We start from the raw sequence: 20,566 nt of genomic DNA, 5'->3' as shown, positions 1-20,566 counted from the left end.
CCCAGTCAGGATGGTGAACATTACTATATTTCACAGTCGGTATGGCGAGCATTGCTGCATTTCACAGTCAGGATGGTGAACACTGCTCTTTTTCCCAGTCAGGATGGTGAACTATGCTACCTTTCCTAGTCAGGATGGTTAACAGTGTTATATTTCCCAGGCAGGATGGTGAATTGTGCTACGAGTCCCAGTCAGGATGGTGAGCAGTGCTATATTTCCCAGTCAGGATGGTGAACAGTGCTATATTTCCCAGTCAGGATGGTGAACAGTGCTACATATCCCAGTCAGGATGGTGATCAGTGCTATGTTTCCCAGTCAGGTCGGTGAACACTGCTATATTTCCCAGCCAGGATGGTGACCAGTGCTACGTATCCCAGTCAGGATGGTGAACAGTGCTATATTTCCAAGACAGGGTGGTGAATTGTGCTACGATTCCCAGTCAGGATGGTGAACTGTGCTATGTTTCCCAGTCAGGATGGTGAACAGTGCTATATTTCCCAGTCAGGATGGTGAACAGTGCTACATATCCCAGTCAGGATGGTGAACAGTTCTACCTTTCCCATTCAGGATGGTGGACACTGCTATATTTCCCAGTCAGGATGGTGAACAGAGCTACATTTCCCAGTTAGGATGATGAACAGTGCTATATTTCCCAGTCAGGATGGTGAACGGAGCTCCATTTCCCAGTCAGGATGGAGAGCAGTGCTGTATTTCCCAGTCAGGATGGTGCACAGTGATACATTTCCCAGTCAGGATGGCGAGCATTGCTACATTTCCCAATCAGGATTGTGGTCAGAGCTACACTTCCCAGTCAGGATGGTGAACACTGCTATATTTCCCAGCCAGGATGGTGACCAGTGCTACGTATCCCAGTCAGGATGGTGGACTTTGCTATGTTTCCCAGTCAGGATGGTGAACCGTGCTATATTTCCCAGTCAGGATGGTGAACAGTGCTGCATTTCCCAGTCAGGATGGTGAACAGTACTATATTTCACAGTCAGTATGGCGAGCATTGCTGCATTTCACAGCCAGGATGGTGAACACTGCTCTTTTTCCCAGTCAGGATGGTTAACAGTGTTATATTTCCCAGTCAGGATGGTGAATTGTGCTACGATTCCCAGTCAGGATGGTGGACAGTGCTACATTTCCCAGTCAGGATGGTGAACAGTGCTATATTTTCCAGTCAGGATGTTGGACAGTGCTATATTTCGCAGTCAGGATGATGAACAGTGCTATGTTTCCCAGTCAGGATGGTGAACAGTGCTACATTTCCCAGTCAGGATGGTGAACAGTGCTATATTTTCCAGTCAGGATGTTGGACAGTGCTATATTTCGCAGTCAGGATGATGAACAGTGCTATGTTTCCCAGTCAGGATGGTGAATTGTGCTGCGATTCCCAGTCAGGATGGTGAACAGTTCTACATTTCCCAGTCAGGATGGTGAACAGTGCTATATTTCCCAGTCAAGATGGTGAACTGTGCTATATTTCCCAGTCAGGATGGTGAATTGTGCTGCGATTCCCAGTCAGGATGGTGAACAGTGCTGTATTTCCCAGTCAGGATGGTGAATTGTGCTACGATTCCCAGTCAGGATGGTGAACAGTGCTACATATCCCAGTCAGGATGGTGAACCGTGTTACCTTTCCCAGACAGGATGGAGAACAGTGCTATATTTCGCAGTCAGGATGGTGAACAGTTCTACATTTCCCAGTCAGGATGGTGACGAGTGCTACATTTCCCAGTCAGGATGGCAAACAGTTCTACATTTCACAGTCAGGATGGTGAACAGTGCTATATTTCCCAGTCAGGATGGTGACCAGTGCTACATTTCCCAGTCAGGATGGTGAACAGTACGATATTTCACAGTCAGTATGGCGAGCATTGCTGCATTTCACAGTCAGGATGGTGAACACTGCTCTTTTTCCCAGTCACGATGGTGAACTATGCTGCCTTTCCTAGTCAGGATGGTTAACAGTGTTATATTTCCCAGTCAGGATGGTGAATTGTGCTACGATTCCCAGTCAGGATGGTGAACCGTGCTATATTTCCCAGTCAGGATGGTGAACAGTTCTACATTTCCCAGTCAGGATGGTGACCAGTGCTACATTTCCCAGTCAGGATGGCAAACAGTTCTACATTTCACAGTCAGGATGGTGAACAGTTCTATCTTTCCCATTCAGGATGGTGGACAGTGCTATATTTCCCAGTCAGGACGGTGAACAGTGCTACGTATCCCAGTCAGGATGGTTAACAGTGTTATATTTCCCAGTCAGGATGGTGAATTGTGCTACGATTCCCAGTCAGGATGGTGAGCAGTGCTACATTTCCCAGTCAGGATGGTGAACAGTGCTATATTTCCCGGTCAGGATGGTGAACTGTGCTATATTTCCAAGACAGGGTGGTGAATTGTGCTACGATTCCGTGTCAGGATGGTGAACCGTGCTATATTTCCCAGTCAGGATGGTGAACAGTTCTACATTTCCCAGTCAGGATGGTGACCAGTGTTACATTTCCCAGTCAGGATGGCAAACAGTTCTACATTTCACAGTCAGGATGGTGAACAGTTCTATCTTTCCCATTCAGGATGGTGACCAGTGCTACATTTCCCAGTCAGGATGGTGAACAGTGCTATATTTCCAAGACAGGGTGGTGAATTGTGCTACGATTCCCAGTCAGGATGGTGAACTGTGCTATGTTTCCCAGTCAGGATGGTGAACAGTGCTATATTTCCCAGTCAGGATGGTGAACAGTGCTACATATCCCAGTCAGGATGGTGAACAGTTCTACCTTTCCCATTCAGGATGGTGGACACTGCTGTATTTCCCAGTCAGGATGGTGAACAGAGCTACATTTCCCAGTTAGGATGATGAACAGTGCTATATTTCCCAGTCAGGATGGTGAACGGAGCTACATTTCCCAGTCAGGATGGCGAGCAGTGCTGTATTTCCCAGTCAGGATGGTGAACAGAGCTACATTTCCCAGTTAGGATGATGAACAGTGCTATATTTCCCAGTCAGGATGGTGAACAGTGCTGTATTTCCCAGTCAGGATGATGAACAGTGCTATGTTTCCCAGTCAGGATGGTGCACAGTGATACATTTCCCAGTCAGGATGGCGAGCATTGCTACATTTCCCAATCAGGATTGTGGTCAGAGCTACATTTCCCAGTCAGGATGGTGAACACTGCTATATTTCCCAGCCAGGATGGTGACCAGTGCTACGTATCCCAGTCAGGATGGTGGACTTTGCTATGTTTCCCAGTCAGGATGGTGAACCGAGCTATATTTCCCAGTCAGGATGGTGAACTGTGCTGCATTTCCCAGTCAGGATGGTGAACAGTACTATATTTCACAGTCAGTATGGCGAGCATTGCTGCATTTCACAGCCAGGATGGTGAACACTGCTCTTTTTCCCAGTCAGGATGGTGAACAGTGCTATATTTTCCAGTCAGGATGTTGGACAGTGCTATATTTCGCAGTCAGGATGATGAACAGTGCTATGTTTCCCAGTCAGGATGGTGAACAGTGCTACATTTCACAGTCAGGATGGCAAACAATTCTACCTTTCCCATTCAGGATGGTGGACAGTGCTGTATTTCCCAGTCAGGGCAGTGAACAGTGCTACGTTTCCCTGTCAGGATGGTGAACAGTGCTATAGTTTCCAGTCAGGATGGTGAACACTGCTATATTTCCCAGTCAGGATGGTGAACAGTGCTATATTACCGTTTCAGTATGGTGAACAGTTCCATATTTCCCAGTCAGGATGGTGAACTGTGCTATGTTTCCCAGTCAGGACAGTGAACAGTTCTACATTTCCCAGTCAGGATGGTGAACAGTGCTATATCTCCCAGTCAGGGTGGTGAACAGTGCTATATTTCCCGGTCAGGATGGTGAACAGTGCTGCATTTCCCGTTCAGGATGGTGAACAGTGCTATATTTCCCAGTCAAGATGGTGAAATGTGCTATATTTCCCAGTCAGGATGGTGAATTGTGCTGCGATTCCCAGTCAGGATGGTTAACAGTGCTACATATCACAGTCAGGATGGTGAATCGTGTTACCTTTCCCATTCAGGATGGTGAACAGTGCTATATTTCCAAGACAGGGTGGTGAATTGTGCTACGATTCCCAGTCAGGATGGTGAACCGTGCTATGTTTCCCAGTCAGGACGGTGAACAGTTCTACATTTCCCAGTCAGGATGGTGAACAGTGCTATATTTCCCTGTCAGGATGGTGAACAGTTCTACATTTTCCAGTCAGGATGGTGAACAGTTCTACATTTCCCTGTCAGGATGATGAACCGTGCTACATTTCCCAGTCAGGATGGCGAGCATTGCTACATTTCCCAGTCAGGATGGTGAACAATGCTCTTTTTCCCAGTCAGGATGGTTAACAGTGCTATATTTCCCAGACAGGATGGCGAACAGTGCTATATTTCCCAGTCAGGACAGTGAACAGTGCTACATTTCCCAGTCAGGATGGTGAACAGTGCTATATTTCCCAGTCAGGATGGTGAACAGTGCTGCATTTCCCAGTTAGGATGGTGAACAGTGCTATATTTCACAGTCAGTATGGCGAGCATTGCTGCATTTCACAGTCAGGACGGTGAACACTGCTCTTTTTCCCAGTCAGGATGGTGAGCAGTGCTATATTTCCCAGTCAGGATGGTGAACAGTGCTACATATCCCAGTCAGGATGGTGAACCGTGTTACCTTTCCCAGTCAGGATGGTGAACAGTGCTATATTTCCAAGACAGGGTGGTGAATTGTGCTACGATTCCCAGTCAGGATGGTGAACCATGCTATGTTTCCCAGTCAGGACGGTGAACAGTTCTACATTTCCCAGTCAGGATGGTGAACAGTGCTATATTTCTCAGTCAGGATGGTGAACAATGCTATATTTCCCAGTCAGGATGGTGAACTGTGCTACCTTTCCCAGTCAGGATGGTTAACAGTGTTATATTTCCCAATCAGGATGGTGAATTGTGCTACGATTCCCAGTCAGGATGGTGAGCAGTGCTATATTTCCTAGTCAGGATGGTGAACAATTCTACATTTCCCAATCAGGATGGTGAACAGTTCTACATTTTCCAGTCAGGATGGCGAGCATTGCTACATTTCCCAGTCAGGATGGTGAACAGTGCTATATTTCCCAGTCAGGATGGTGAACAGTGCTATATTACCCTTTCAGTATGGTGAACAGTTCCATATTTCCCAGTCAGGATGGTGAACCGTGCTATGTTTCCCAGTCAGGACGGTGAACAGTTCTACATTTCCCAGTCAGAATGGTGAACAGTTCTACATTTCACAGTCAGGATGGTGAACAGTTCTATCTTTCCCATTCAGGATGGTGGACAGTGCTGTATTTCCCAGTCAGGACGGTGAACAGTGCTACATTTCCCTGTCAGGATGATGAACTGTGGTATATTTCCTAGTCAGTATGGCGAGCATTGCTACATTTCCCAGTCAGGATGGTGAACAATGCTCTTTTTCCCAGTCAGGATGGTTAGCAGTGCTATATTTCCCAGTCAGGATGGTGAACAGTGCTATATTTCCCAGTCAGGATGGTGAACAGTGCTATATTTCGCAGTCAGGATGGTGAACAGTGCTATGTTTCCCAGTCAGGTCGGTGAACAGTGCTACATTTCACAGTCAGTATGGCGAGCATTGCTACATTTCCCAGTCAGGATGGTTAACAGTGCTATATTTCCCAGTCAGGATGGTGAACAGTGCTATATTTCCCAGTCAGGATGGTGATCAGTGCTATATTTCTCAGTCAGGATGGTGATCAGTGCTATGTTTCCCAGTCAGGTCGGTGAACACTGCTATATTTCCCAGCCAGGATGGTGACCAGTGCTACGTATCCCAGTCAGGATGGTGGACATTGCTATGTTTCCCAGTCAGGATGGTGAACCGTGCTATATTTCCCAGTCAGGATGGTGAACAGTGCTGCATTTCCCAGTCTGGATGGTGAACAGAGCTATATTTCACAGTCAGTATGGCGAGCATTGCTGCATTTCACAGTCAGAATGGTGAAAACTGCTCTTTTTCCCAGTCAGGATGGTGAGCAGTGCTATCTTTCCCAGTCAGGATGGTGAACAGTGCTATATTTCCAAGACAGGGTGGTGAATTGTGCTACGATTTCCAGTCAGGATGGTGAACCGTGCTTTGTTTCCCAGTCAGGACGGTGAACAGTTCTACATTTCCCAGTCAGGATGGTGAACAATGCTATATTTCCCAGTCAGGATGGTGAACAGTGCTACATTTCCCAGTCAGGATGGTGAACAGTGCTACATTTCCCAGTCAGGATGGCGAACAGTTCTATCTTTCCCTGTCAGGATGATGAACCGTGCTATATTTCCCAGTCAGTATGGCGAGCATTGCTACATTTCCCAGTCAGGATGGTTAACAGTGCTATATTTCCCAGACAGGATGGAGAACAGTGCTATATTTCCCAGTCAGGATGGAGAACAGTGCTGTATTTCGCAGTCAGGTTGGTGAACAGTGCTATATTTCCCAGTCAGGACAGTGAACAGTGCTACATTTCCCTGTCAGGATGATGAACCGTGCTATATTTCCCAGTCAGTATGGCGAGCATTGATACATTTCCCAGTCAGGATGGTTAACAGTGCTATATTTCCCAGTCAGGATGGTGAACAGTGCTATATTTCCCAGTCAGGATGGTGACCAGTGCTACGTATCCCAGTCAGGATGGTGGACATTGCTATGTTTCCCAGTCAGGATGGTGGACCGTGCTATATTTCCCAGTCAGGATGGTGAACAGTGCTCTTTTTCCCAGTCAGGATGGTGAACTGTGCTACCTTTCCCAGTCAGGATGGTTAACAGTGTTATATTTCCCAGTCAGGATGGTGAATTGTGCTACGATTCCCAGTCAGGATGGTGAGCAGTGCTATATTTCCCAGTCAGGATGGTGAACAGTGCTATATTTCCCAGTCAGGATGGTGAGCAGTGCTACATATCCCAGTCAGGATGGTGAACCGTGTTAACTTTCCCAGTCAGGATGGTGAACAGTGCTATATTTCCAAGACAGGGTGGTAAATTGTGCTACGATTCCCAGTCAGGATGGTGAACCGTGCTATGTTTCCCAGTCAGGATGGTGAACAGAGCTACATTTCCCAGTTAGGATGATGAACAGTGCTATATTTCCCAGTCAGGATGGTGAACAGAGCTACATTTCCCAGTTAGGATGATTAACAGTGCTATATTTCCCAGTCATGATGGTGAACGGAGCTACATTTCCCAGTCAGGATGGCGAGCAGTGCTGTATTTCCCAGTCAGGATGGTGAACAGAGCTACATTTCCCAGTTAGGATGATGAACAGTGCTATATTTCCCAGTCAGGATGGTGAACAGTGCTGTATTTCCCAGTCAGGATGATGAACAGTGCTATGTTTCCCAGTCAGGATGGTGAACAGAGCTACATTTCCCAGTTAGGATGATGAACAGTGCTGCATTTCCCAGTCTGGATGGTGAACAGAGCTATATTTCACAGTCAGTATGGCGAGCATTGCTGCATTTCACAGTCAGAATGGTGAACACTGCTCTTTTTCCCAGTCAGGATGGTGAGCAGTGCTATATTTCCCAGTCAGGATGGTGAACAGTGCTATATTTCCAAGACAGGGTGGTGAATTGTGCTAAGATTCCCAGTCAGGATGGTGGACAGTTCTACATTTCCCAGTCAGGACGATGAACAGTGCTGCATTTCCCTGTCAGGATGATGAACCGTGCTATATTTCCCAGTCAGTATGGCGAGCATTGCTACATTTCCCAGTCAGGATGGTGAACAATGCTCTTTTTCCCAGTCAGGATGGTTAACAGTGCTATATTTCCCAGACAGGATGGAGAACAGTGCTATATTTCCCAGTCAGGATGGTGAACAGTGCGACATTTCCCTGTCAGGATGATGAACCGTGCTATATTTCCCAGTCAGTATGGCGAGCATTGATACATTTCCCAGTCAGGATGGTTAACAGTGCTATATTTCCCAGTCAGGATGGTGACCAGTGCTACGTATCCCAGTCAGGATGGTGGACATTGCTATGTTTTCCAGTCAGGATGGTGAACTGTGCTATATTTCCCAGTCAGGATGGTGAACAGTGCTCTTTTTCCCAGTCAGGATGGTGAACTGTGCTACCTTTCCCAGTCAGGATGGTGAATTGTGCTACGATTCCCAGTCAGGATGGTGAGCAGTGCTATATTTCCCAGTCAGGATGGTGAACAGTGCTATATTTCCCAGTCAGGATGGTGAGCAGTGCTACATATCCCAGTCAGGATGGTGAACCGTGTTACCTTTCCCAGTCAGGATGGTGAACAGTGCTATATTTCCAAGACAGGGTGGTAAATTGTGCTACGATTCCCAGTCAGGATGGTGAACCGTGCTATGTTTCCCAGTCAGGATGGTGAACAGTGCGACATTTCCCAGTCAGGATGGTGAACAGTTCCATATTTCCCAGTCAGGATGGTGGACAGTGCTATATTTCCCAGTCAGGCTGTAGGACAGTGCTATATTTCCCAGTCAGGATAGTGAACAGTTCTACCTTTCCCAGTCAGGATGGTGGTCAGTTCCATATTTCCCAGTCAGGATGGTAAACAGTGCTACATTTCCCAGTCAGGATGGTGAGTGGTTTAGATGGGGACCTGCAGTGGTTGGTGTTCCCATGTAACTGCTGCCCTTGTCCTTCTAAAGGGAAGGTGTCGTAAGTTTGGAAAGTGGTATGTGAGGATCTTTGGTAAATCATTACTTCTGTTCCGTCTTTTTAACTTTTTTTCCATGTTGTTGGTCAACATACCGTATATAAATCTGTTGACCTCAGTGCATTTCAAGAATTGCAATTTTTTAAAAAAAAACACAGTCAAAATCACATGATGGTCCCGAATTCTGTCGTGTTCGTCCGGTTGCTAGTAACAACAACGATCTCCATTTATATAGCACCTTCAACTGGCAGAATAGGAAGGCAGTAACGCAGAGTATAGCCATTGGCCCTCAGAAGGAAATGTTAGAACACTTGATCAGCCACTAATTGGAAGGAGTCGGGGGCTGGGGAGGGTTTTAGGGGGAAGCATGGTGAGACAGGCAAGGTGAGGTGGATAGAGGGATTTCCTGAACTTGAGTCCCAGGCAACTGAAAATGCGGTCACCACTGGTGGGGTGATTTAAATTAACAATCAATTAGAGGCTAGAATCAGTGGAGGACAGACGGTTTTGAGGCAGGATTAATGTATGAGAGGGACTGGATCGATTAGGACGATATTCACTGGAGAATGAGGGGAGGTATCTCCTAGAAACCCTTAAACCTCTAACGGGGCTAGACAGGTAAACGTAGGAAGGATATTTCTGATGACCAGGAGAGTTCAGAATTAGGATACGGTGTCGGCCATTTGGGACTGGGATGAGGAGAAATTTCTTCACCCAGGCCGTGATGAGCCTGTGAGATCCTCTGCCAGTTGAGGCGAAAGCACGAAATGTTTTCGAGGAGGAGTTAGACCTAATTCATGGGGCGAAAGGGATCAAAGGGTAGAAAGCAGAAACAGATACTGAGTTGGATAGTTAGCCATGTTCACGTTGAATGGTGGAGCAGGCTCGAAGGGCTGAAGGGCCTACGCCTGCTATTATTTTCTATGTTTCAATGACAAAGATGGCAAGGCCTCGGGTGGTTTTGGAAATGCGTACGTGGATTTTAAAACCATAGTTCTGCTCTGTTGGGAGACATCGTGAGCACGATATTTCCACGTGGTCTGCAGCACGTCAAGACAGTGGCTCCTAACGGGGAGGTACGAGTGAAAACACAGGCGATGGAAATTTAGAAGGTACAAGTTTCCAGGTAAAAGCATGCAGGAGGCCAGCCCAGAGGGTGTTGGAATAGTTAGGTCAAGAGGTAACTGAAACGTGAGGGAGATAGTGAGTTGGACTCGGATGAAGTTATTGAAAAGAAAATGGCCGTTCTTGGTGCAAATAGAGGGTTGGTCATTCACCTCTGTGTCAGACATGACACCACAATAGGAAACAAGCCAGCCAATTTCCTGAGAGAGAGCAGGATACAGTCACTCATTGGGAGTAGGTCAACCCTGAAGATAAAATCATGTGGGGCATGGGCAGGGTAAATAGACAAGGTCTTTTCCCTGGGGTCAGGGAGTCCAGAACTAGGGGGCTTAGGTTTAGGATGAGAGGGGAAACATATAAAAGGGGCCTAAGGGACAACATTTTCATGCAGAGGAATGGTATGTGTATGGAATGAGCTGCCAGATGAAGTGGTGGAGGCTGGTACAATTACAGCATTAAAAAGGCATTTGGATGGGTCTAAGAATAGAAAGGGTTTGGAGGGATATGGGCCAAGTGCTGGCAAATGGGACTAGATTAGGTTAGGATATCTGGACAGAATGGATGAGTTGGACCAAAGGGTCTGTTTCCATGCTGTACATCTCTATGATTTTATGACTCCACGTTGGCTGTAGACTTACTGATATCTAATTGGAGTAGAAGGCTTGGCCCGCGTTTCAATCAGACATCAGAAAGGTGAAGGAGTAAACTTGCAATCTTCAGTTTATAGGGTAAGGGGTGACCTACGCCAATATCTTTGACACGGAGGGTTCCAGAAATCTGTGTGGGTGACGAGAGCTGGCCACCAGCTTGCAAAGTCCATCGACCTGGTTGTGTTTGTTTGACAGGGTGTGATACCGCTGGGAGGATGTGTGGTAGAGGCAAAGGAAGAGCCCAACATGCCATTTGTGATGAAGATTTCCCACGAGGACTTCCACGTAAGTAAGAGCTGCCCTTGGGGCAGTAAGACTCTGACATACCAGGACAATGTTCGCCCCCTCCAGCCCTCCCCATATCAGAGGAGGTTTCCTAACCACAGTAACAGGGATAGGCTGAGGCCTACCTGGGTTCAGAGTTGAAAGGGCAAACGGAGGGCATATACAGACGGTCAAGCCTTTGACAATGGGCAGCATAGTGGCTCAGTGGTTAGCACTATCACCTCACAGCGCCAGGAATCCGGGTTTGATTCCAGCCTTGGGCGAGTGTGTGGAGTTGCACATTCTCCCCGTGTCTGCGTGGGTTTCCTCCGGCTGCTCCAGTTTCCTCCCACAATCCAAAGATGTGCAGGTTAGGTGAACCGCCCATAGTGTTTAGGAATGTGAAGGTTAGGTATATTAGTCAGGGGTAAATATAGGGTAGGGGAATGAGTCTGGGTGGGTTAGTCTTCGGAGGGTCGGTGTGGACTTGTTGGGCTGAAGGGCCTGTTTCCACACTGTAGGGATTTTATGATTCTATGAATGGTTTCCATGGAGAAATGGTCAACAAGTGTCACATTGCTTCTGCTGTTCGGGAAAGGTGTGAGGTTGTCAGAGACCTTTTTGAGTTGACATAGTCCCTCATTGAATCCACATTGTACACCAACGTTGGACCATGTCACTAAGTGTAATCTTGCCTGTCAGTCAGGCTCCATGACATCAGCTCCCTTCCAAGCTTTATTTCGGAGCGTTTTCCCTGACCTTCCCAATGAGAATGCACAGTTGTGCTCAGTCTGGATACACCCCCTGTGTGTTCATTTCCTCTCCTTTGATAGGACCCCTCAGTGGCTGGACTTGCCCCTCTCACTCCCACAACCTCTGCTTCAAAAGCTGTTGTACTCTCAGTGCTGTCATCAATGGGAACCAACACCTAATAGTGTACGTGTTAAACAAGCATGCGCATTGGGAGGAGGCCATTCAGCCCCTCGGACCTGCTGCACTATTCAGTAAGATCATGGCAGGCATGGTTGTGTGGCCTGCCTACCCACACACCGCGACCTTTGACTCCTTTGTCAGTCAATGCTTTAACGAGCTCAGCTCAGTTGGCTGCTTGACTGGTTAGATTCCTTACAGTGTGGAAACAGGCCCCTCAGCCCAGCGAGTCCACACCGACCCTCCAAAGAGTAACCCACTCAGACCCATTCCCCTACCCTATATTGACCCAACAGAGGGGGTTCGATTCCCGCACCTGCTGAGGTTACCACAAAGAGCTCTCCTTGCCTAGAACATGATGACTCTCAGGTTAAACTACCCCCTGGCTCACTAATCAGAGAGTGGGACTATGGTGACATTACCTGATTGGTCTGACAAAGACTCAATGACCCTGGCTCTACTGCTTTCTGTGCTGGAGACTTCCTACAACTTTCTTGAGAGGAAAAGAAATTCCCGCCCGTCTCTGTGTCCCCTAGTTCTGGTTTCCCTCCATCCTCTCAGCCTCTAGCTTGTCAGCATTTCTCGTGATCTTAAATCTCAATAAGGCCCCCTCTCATTCTTCCAGATTCCAGTGGGTACAGCCCAACCTGTGTTAAGCGCATTAGCCAGGAGTAAATGTAGGATAGGGGGAATGGGTCTGGATGGGTTATGTTTCGGAGGGTCGGTGTGGACTTGTCGGGCTGATACTATAGGGAATCTAATCTTAAAAAAAAATCTGTAGTTAAGGACCCAGCACTGATCCCTGTGGTACTGCAGTCACTGCCTCTTGCTAATACAAAGTGCCCCATTTGTAACGACTCCATCTCCCGTTTCCTACATTTACCCTCCTAGACTGTGAGTTGTCAATGTATTTTTTTTTAGATTCTCTACAGTGTGGAAACAGGCCCTTCGGCCCAACCAGTCCACACTGACCCTCCGAAGAGTAACCCACCCAGACCCACTTCTCTCTGACTAATGCACCTAACAGTACGGGCAACTTAGCATGGCCAATTCACCCTGACCTGCACATCTTTGGACTGTGGGAGGAAGCTGGAGCACCCAGAGGAAACCCACGCAGACACGGGGAGAATGTGCAAACCCCACACAGACAGACGCCCGAGGCTGGAATCGAACCTGGGATCCTGGTGCTGTGAGGGAGCAGTGTTAACCACTGAGCCACCGTGCCGCTTTATTTTGACATCTTGCAGCCATTTGGAAATCCATAAGTTTCCCTTTATTCACCTTGCTCCCTGCTTCCTCAGATTGGTCAAACATGGTTTCCATTTTGAAACTCCATGTTGACTCTACCCGAAAGTGTTATGATTTTCGAAGCAAGCTGCCAGAACCCTCTTAATAATAGATTTCAGCGTTTTCCCTAATTGTTACTTTCTGACTCCCTCAGAGGCTTCCTTGAATTCAAAAATGATGGTTATCAATTTTCAATCTGATGGGACCTTTCCAAATCATCTTTCTTTTAATCTCTCTTGGGGTGTGGGTGTCACCACCTGGGCCAGCATTTATTGTCCGTCCCTAGTTGCCCCCTTGAGAGGGTGGTGGTGAGCTGCCTTCTTGAACCACAGCAGTCCACGTGCTATCGGTAGACCCACAGTAACCATAGGGAGGGAATTCCAAGGTTTAACCCAGCGAAGGTGAAGAAACGGTGATATATTTCCAAGTCAAGATGGTAATCCAGGGAAGATTACATCCAGTGCAGCTGTTATCTCACCAGGCATTTCATTCCAGTCCCTCCGATGAAGGCTATCGAGACCTGGGGATTGGTCCAATAGTTTCCCTGTACCTTTTTCCCAGGTGATTGTGATTTAAGTCCCTCCCTTTCTTTCAACTCTTGACTTACAATCATCACTGAGCCATCTTTTGTATAGTTTAGAGTGAAGTGTCTGTTCAACTCATCCGCCAGTTCCTTATATCCCATTATTAATTCCTCAAACTCACTCTGTAGAGAAACAACTTGCTTTAATTACTCTTTCCCTTTGTCAATACGGAGAAACCCATAGACCTGAAGTTTTGCATAAAAGTCAGAGTTGTTTGTGTGAGCAAAAATGACACTCTTGGGACAAATCCAGAAATCTCCTCCCCCCCAATCTATTGCAACCCCCGACTCAGCCCTCCACCATTTTTGCAGTGGGAGTTTGGGGGAGAGCTGAGCTTACTCTTGGGATGGCCAGAGCACAACTTCAAGGGGAGTAAAAGTTCCAAAACTGGTGGAGGTATTTTGAGACAGAGATGCTCTTTTCAATACAGTTCAAGGGACATTTTTGGGAACAGTCAAGAGCCTACTGTTCGAGATTAAGTTTGTTAAGAGTAGACATGACTGAGTGTTAAACTCGTTGGCACTGTCAACCTCTTTAGCATTGTCAGAGAGTCATGAAAGAGAATTGCTGAGAGCTGTGAAGTTATTTAACAATTCATTTAACTTTACGTTAAATATTGAAAAAATAATTATCCACAATTTTTTTTAAAAAGTGTCTGCCACTTCACTTCCTCTGTTGGAAAATACCCAAGGGCTATCATTAAAGGATTAGTGCTGTTTGCCTGATTTCACAACCTATCATTATCACAGTGTGTGGCCTTTTCATTCACAGTTTGTTTGACAGCTCCAAGTGCTTATTAAGGTTTCGAGGTAAGATAATGAACACAAACATTTGTTCTTATGAGGAATAAAGTATTTAAAGAAATATAGTCAATGAGTTTTTAATCAAGGAAAGCATTGTTTTAAATAGCTAATTGATCAATAGAACTTTAGTTTAAAAAAAAAATTCAGTGTGGATCCTGAGGTTGGTCCTTATTGAACGTATGGTATAGATATTGTGTGGGAGTGGGTCATGGATTGATGTGACCCATAACTAAGTTAGCATAGGGGCTAGAAAGAGGCATTGAGGATGTATAGATGGCATAGGAGGCAGAGAGGATATGAGGGGTCATGGGTGGTGGAGTGGGGGTGGCATATGTTGGTGTGGATGGGACATGAGAAAGTGCCTGAGGGCTGGATAGGGGTGAGGTATTTCTTGTGTTTTAATCTCATTGGCCAGCCTGAAAGGAGATCCAATTCCCAGGTTTGTTATTCCCTCACCAGGGTCAGATTTTCAGAAGCAGGAAGCGTCCGGATCTGGGTTGGGGGTGTCACTGGCGCACATGGATCTCAGGGGAAGAATTCAGGGGGAGTTTAGTTTACCAGTGGCAGGGCCGATGAAAACTGAGAAGGCTCAGGAGGCTAGAGAGTGAGATGTGGGGGGTTGAAGGAGATTATAGAGACAGGAACTGGGGTGGGGTAGAATCATAGAGATGTACAGCATGGAATCAGACCCTTCGGTCCAACTTGTCCATGCCAACTAGATATCCCAACCCAATCTAGTCCCATTTGCCATCATTCAGTCCATATTCCTCTAAACCCTTCTTATTCATATACCCATCCAGATGCCTTGTAAATGCTGTAATTGTATCAGCCTCCACCACTTCCTCTGGCAGCTCATTCCATACACATACCACCCTTGGTGTGAAAAAATTGCCTCTTAGGTCCGTTTTAAATCATTTCCCCTCTCACCCTAAACCTATGTCCTCTAGTTCTGGACTCCCTGACCATAGGAAAAAGACCTTGTCTGTTTATCCTATCCATGTCCCTCATGATTTTGTAAACCTCTATAAGGTCACCCCTCAGCCTCCACGCTCCAGGGAAAACAGCTGCAGTCTGTTCAGCCTCTCCCTGTAGCTCAAACCCTTCAATCCTGGCAACATCCTTGTAAATCTTTTTTGAACCTTTTCAAGTTTCACAGCATCTTTCCTGTAGAAGGGAGTACAGGTTTGAACGCATTGTTCCAAAAATGGCCTAAACAATACACTTGCAACATGACATCCAAACCCTTTACTCAAAGCACTGACCAATGAAGGCAAACCTGCCAAATGCCTTCTTCACCACCCTGCCTACCTGAGACTCCACTTTCAAGGGACTATAAACTTGTTCATCTCTTTGTTTGCCAATACTCACTAGGACCCTACCATTACACGTGTAAGTCCTACTCTGATGTGCCTTTCCAAAATGCAGCATCTTGCATTTGTCTAAATTAAACTCCATCTGCCACTCCTCGGCCCACTGGCCCATCTGATCAAGATCCCATTGTAACCTCCTTCGCTCCTGAAGAAGGGCTTATGCCCGAAACGTCGATTCTCCTGCTCCTTTGATGCTGCCTGACCTGCTGCGCTTTTCCAGCAACACATTTTTAAGCTCTAACCTTCTTCGCTGTCCACTACACCTCCAATTTTGATGTCATCTGCGAACTTACGAACCATTCCCCCGATATTAACATCCAAACCATGAAGCTTGGAGGGATTTGAATAACGGGGACCAGAGTTTTAAAAGCGAGACTTTGCCTAACTGGGGCTGACAGAGTCTGGAGCTGAGCAGGACTTGTCAGGAGAAAGGATCAGCCAGGGCGAGGTTTGGACGACCTCAGGCTGACTGAGGCTGGGAACGTCGGATGCCAGATGGAGGAAGTTTGGAAAAGTTCAGTGAAGAGGTAATAAAGGAATGGGTGAGGGCTTTCAGGTAAGTTGATGTGGGAGAAATATCAGGCCATGCTGAGTTGCGTCACAATGTCTTCACAATAGCTTGGTAAGAGTCCAGTTCCTTCTGCGTTTTAACAGTGTTGGCTCGTTGAAGATCCTGATGCCATTAGACAGACTGTTGAACCGGAGCAGTGCCAGTTATTCCAGTCCCAGCCCAGCTCCATCCTCGTGCATTCCCAGCTCCGTGTCTCTGCTATGCCTAATCACTCGCCTTTGCCCTTTGACTCGCTGCACAAAGCAGACTATCTCTCTTTTATTAAGTGGCTTTGGGAACTGCTGGATCAGGAAATCTGTCTTTTCCCCCTGTGTTAAGACATTGCAAACTTCTTCCTGTGTCTCTCTTCACTGATCAGATTCACTTTGTCCCCCTTTCATTAGGCCACAAGCAGAATCAGGCCATTCAGCCCATCATGTCTGCTCCGCCATTTGATCGTGGTGGATGTTTCTCAACCCCATTCCCCTGCCTTTGCCCACAAATTCTTGATCCCCCTTACTCATCAAGACCCTATCTGTCGCTGTCTTAAATACAGTCAATGGCTGGGCCCTCCATAGCGCTCTGTGTCAATGAGTTCCACCATTCCCCACCCTTTGGCTGGAGAAACGCCTCCTCCTCACTGTTCCAAAGGGTTGTCCCTTCACTCTTTGGGTCCTAGGCTCTCCTACTGGTGAAAACATCTTCTCCACATCCAACCTATCGAGGCACCTCAGTATTCTCTAAATGTCAATCAGATCCCCCTCATTCTTCTCCATCAAGGATAGACATAAAGTCAACCACTTGTGATACAAGAAGCCTTTCAACTCTGGTATCATTCTTGGAAGCCTCCGCTGGACCCTGTCCAAGGCCAGCACATCTGGCCTTAGATATGGGGCTATAAACTACTCCCAATATTCCAAATTAGGGTGGCACAGTGGCTCAGTGGTTAGCACTGCTGCCTCACAGCGCCAGGGATCCGAGTTCGATTCCAGCCTCGGACAACTGTCTGTGTGGAATTTGCACATTCTCCCCGTGTCTGTGTGAGTTTCCTCTGGGTGCTCCGGTTTCCTCCCACAATCCAAAGGTGTGCAGGTTAGGGGGAATTGCTAAATTGCCAATAGTATTCAGGGATGTGTAGTTTAGTACAGGGGAAATGTAGAGTAATAGGGTAGGGGAAAGGGTCTGGGTGGGTTACTGTTCAGAGGTTGGGTGTGCTCTTGTTGGGTCAAATGGCCTGTTTCCATACTGAAGGGATTCTATGATAAAATGCAGTCTGACCAGTGCCTCATACATTTTCAGTCGTACATCTCTGCTGTTGTATTTTAGCTCTCTTATAATGAATGCTGCCATTGCATTTGCTTCCTAACTACCAATTGTACCTGCATGTTAACCTTAAGACCATCCTGAATGAGGACTCTGAAGTCCCTTTGTGCTTCAGATTTCCGAAGCCTTTCCCCATTTAGAAAACAGTCTCCGTCTCTATTCTTCCTAACAAAGAGAGTTACCTCACGCTTGCCTACACTGTACTCCACTTGCCCACTCCCTCAGCCTGTCCAAGTCCTTCTGCAGCCTCCCCACTTCCTCAACATGACCTGTCCCTCCACCTGTCTTTGTGTCATCTGCAAACTTAGCAACAATGCCGTCAGTTCCTTCGTCCAGCTTGTTAATGTATCATGTGAATAGTTGTGGTCCCAACACTGACCCCTGCAGAACCCCACGAGTCACTGGCTGCCACCCCTGAAAAAAATCTCTTTCTCCCACTCTCTGCCTTCTGACAGTCAGCTAATCTTCTAACCGTGTCAGTCGCTTGCCCCTAACACCATGGGATCTTACCTTCTTTAGCAGCGTCCTGTGCGGCACCTTGTCAAAGGCCTTCTGCAAATCCAGATAGATCATATTCACTGGCTCTCCTTTGTCTAACTTAGCTCCTCAAAGCATTCTAACAGATTTATCAGGCGTGACCTCCCCTTGATGAAGCCGGACTGACTCAGCCCTGACTCAGCGCACTTCCACAATCTCATCCTTAAAAATGGACTCTAAAATCCTACCCACAACTGAGATAGGCTAACGGGCCTATAGTTTCCTGTCTTCTGCCTCACTTAAAAAGGAGTGTTTCCAGTCCTCTGGGACTCTCCCTGACTCCAGTGACTCCTGAAAGATCACCGACAATGGCTTTACTGTCTCCTTCAGAGTCCTGGGGAGTAGCTTCCATCTGGCCTGGGTGATAAATCCACCTTCAGATCTTTCAGCTTCCCCAGCACCTTGTCCTTAGTGATGGCCACTGTACTCACCTCTGGTCCCCACATTCTGGTACGCTGTTGTTGTCGTCCACCATGAAAACTGATGCAAAGTGCCTGTTCAGTTGGTCTGTAATTTCTTTGTTCCCCATTACTTTTTCTCCAGCCTCATTTCCCAGCGATCCCTCTTGCCTCTCCCTTACTTTTCACGTCCCGAAACAAAAAAAACTCTTGCAAACTTCTTTTAAATTCCTACCTAGCTTACTCTGACCTTTCATCGTCTTCTCCCGCCCCCCCCCCCCATTACTTTTTAAACATATTCTCTATAGACTTTTTCAAGACTTCCCAGTCTCTCTGGCTTCACCACATTGTATGCTTTTGTTTTAAGGCCACTCCTCTCTCTTCCCTCGTCGGCCGTAGTTGCCTCATTCTCCCCTTAGTAGGTGTCTTCTTGCTTAGGATGAATCTCTGCTTTACCTCCCGAATGACCCCCCCCCACCCCCAGTAACTCCTGCCATTGCTCCTCCTCTGTCTTCCCAACTAGGCTTCCCCTTCCAATCCTGCTGGACACACTTTCCTCATTCCTGATGAAGGGCTTATGCCCGAAACGTCGAATTTCCTGCTCCTTGGATGCTGCCTGACCTGCTGCGCTTTTCCAGCAACTCATTTTCAGCAGCTTCCCCTTCCAATCACCTGTGACCTGCTCCTGCCTCGTGCCTTTATAGTTATGTTGTAACACCATTACATCTGATGCAAAGTTCTCCCCCTTCAAACTGCAGGGCGAGTTCTATCAAATTCTGGTCACTGGTTCCTCCACTTTAAGCTCCCAACTCATCTTTCATCCTGTATTGGCTGGAATAATCCCTGGCAAAACCAGCATTTATTGCACATTCCTAATTGCCCAGAGGGAAGTGAAGAGCCAACCTCATTGCTGTCACAGGTAGGCCAGAGGAGGTAAGGATGGCAGATTTCCTTCCCGAGGGGACGTTAGTGAATCAGATGGGTTTTAACAATAACAGAACAGAAAAACATACAGAACACAGAACATTACAGTGCAGTACAGGCCCTGCGGCCCTCGATGTTGCACCGACCTGTGAAATCAATCTGAAACCCAGCTAACCTACACTATTCCATTTTCATCCATATGTTCATCCAATGACCATTTAAATGCCCTTAAAGTTGGCGAGTGTATGTTCCACGCTCTTACTGCTCTCTGAGTAAAGAAACTACCTCTGACATCTGTCCCATATCTATTCCCCCTCAACTTAAAAGCTATGTCCCCTTGTGCTAGCCACCACCATCCGAGTAAAAAGGCTCTCACTGTCCACTCTATCTAACCCTCGGATTATCTTATATGTCTCAATTAAGTCACCTCTCAACCTTCTTCTCTCTAACGAAAACAGCCTCAAGGCCCTCACCCTTTCCTCATTAGACCTTCTCTCCATACCAGGCAATATCCTCGTAAATCTTCTCTGAACCCTTTCCAATGCTTCCAAATCCTTCCTATAGTGCGGTGACCAGAACTGTACACAATATTCCAAGTGCGGCCACACCAGAGTTTTGTACAACTGCAGCATCACCTCATGGCTCCGAAACGCAATCCCTCTATCAATAAACGCTAACACACTGTATGTCTTCTTAACCCTGTTAACCTGGGTGGCAACTCTCAGGGATCTATGCACATGGACACTGAGATCTCTCTGTTCATCCACACTGCCAAGAATCTCACCATTAGCCCAGTACTCTGCATTCCTGTTACTCCTTCCAAAGTAAATCACCTCACACTTTTCTGCATTAAACTCCATTTGCCATCTCTCAGCACAGCTCTGCAGCTTATCTATGTCCCTCTGTAACCTGCAACATCCTTCAGCACTATCCACAACTCTACCGACCTTAGTTTTACCTGCAAATTTACAAACCCATCCTTCTCCGCCCTCATCCAGATCATTTATAAAAATGACAAATAGCAGTGGCCCCAAAATAGATCCTTGCGGTACACTACTAGTAACTGAACTTCAGGATGAACATTTCCCATCAACCACCACCTTCTGTCTTTT

The 20,566-nt window shown here is 46.9% G+C and overlaps 1 protein-coding gene across 1 annotated transcript in view; it reads left to right on the top strand.

The window, feature by feature from the left end:
* plekhd1 (pleckstrin homology domain containing, family D (with coiled-coil domains) member 1) overlaps positions 1-20,566 on the top strand; it is a 152,146-nt gene that overhangs the window by 81,054 nt on the left and 50,526 nt on the right. Inside the window, exon 3 of the mRNA XM_060828282.1 lies at positions 10,680-10,769. Coding sequence (XP_060684265.1) covers positions 10,680-10,769 — 90 coding nt within the window. The remainder of the gene's footprint in view (positions 1-10,679; positions 10,770-20,566) is intronic.

The sequence above is a fragment of the Hemiscyllium ocellatum genome, chromosome 8 (assembly GCF_020745735.1).
Source record: "Hemiscyllium ocellatum isolate sHemOce1 chromosome 8, sHemOce1.pat.X.cur, whole genome shotgun sequence".
Classification (NCBI taxonomy): Eukaryota; Metazoa; Chordata; class Chondrichthyes; order Orectolobiformes; family Hemiscylliidae; genus Hemiscyllium; species Hemiscyllium ocellatum.
The sequence above is the reverse complement of the archived record's forward strand: the minus strand, read 5'-3'. Positions and strand labels throughout refer to the sequence as shown.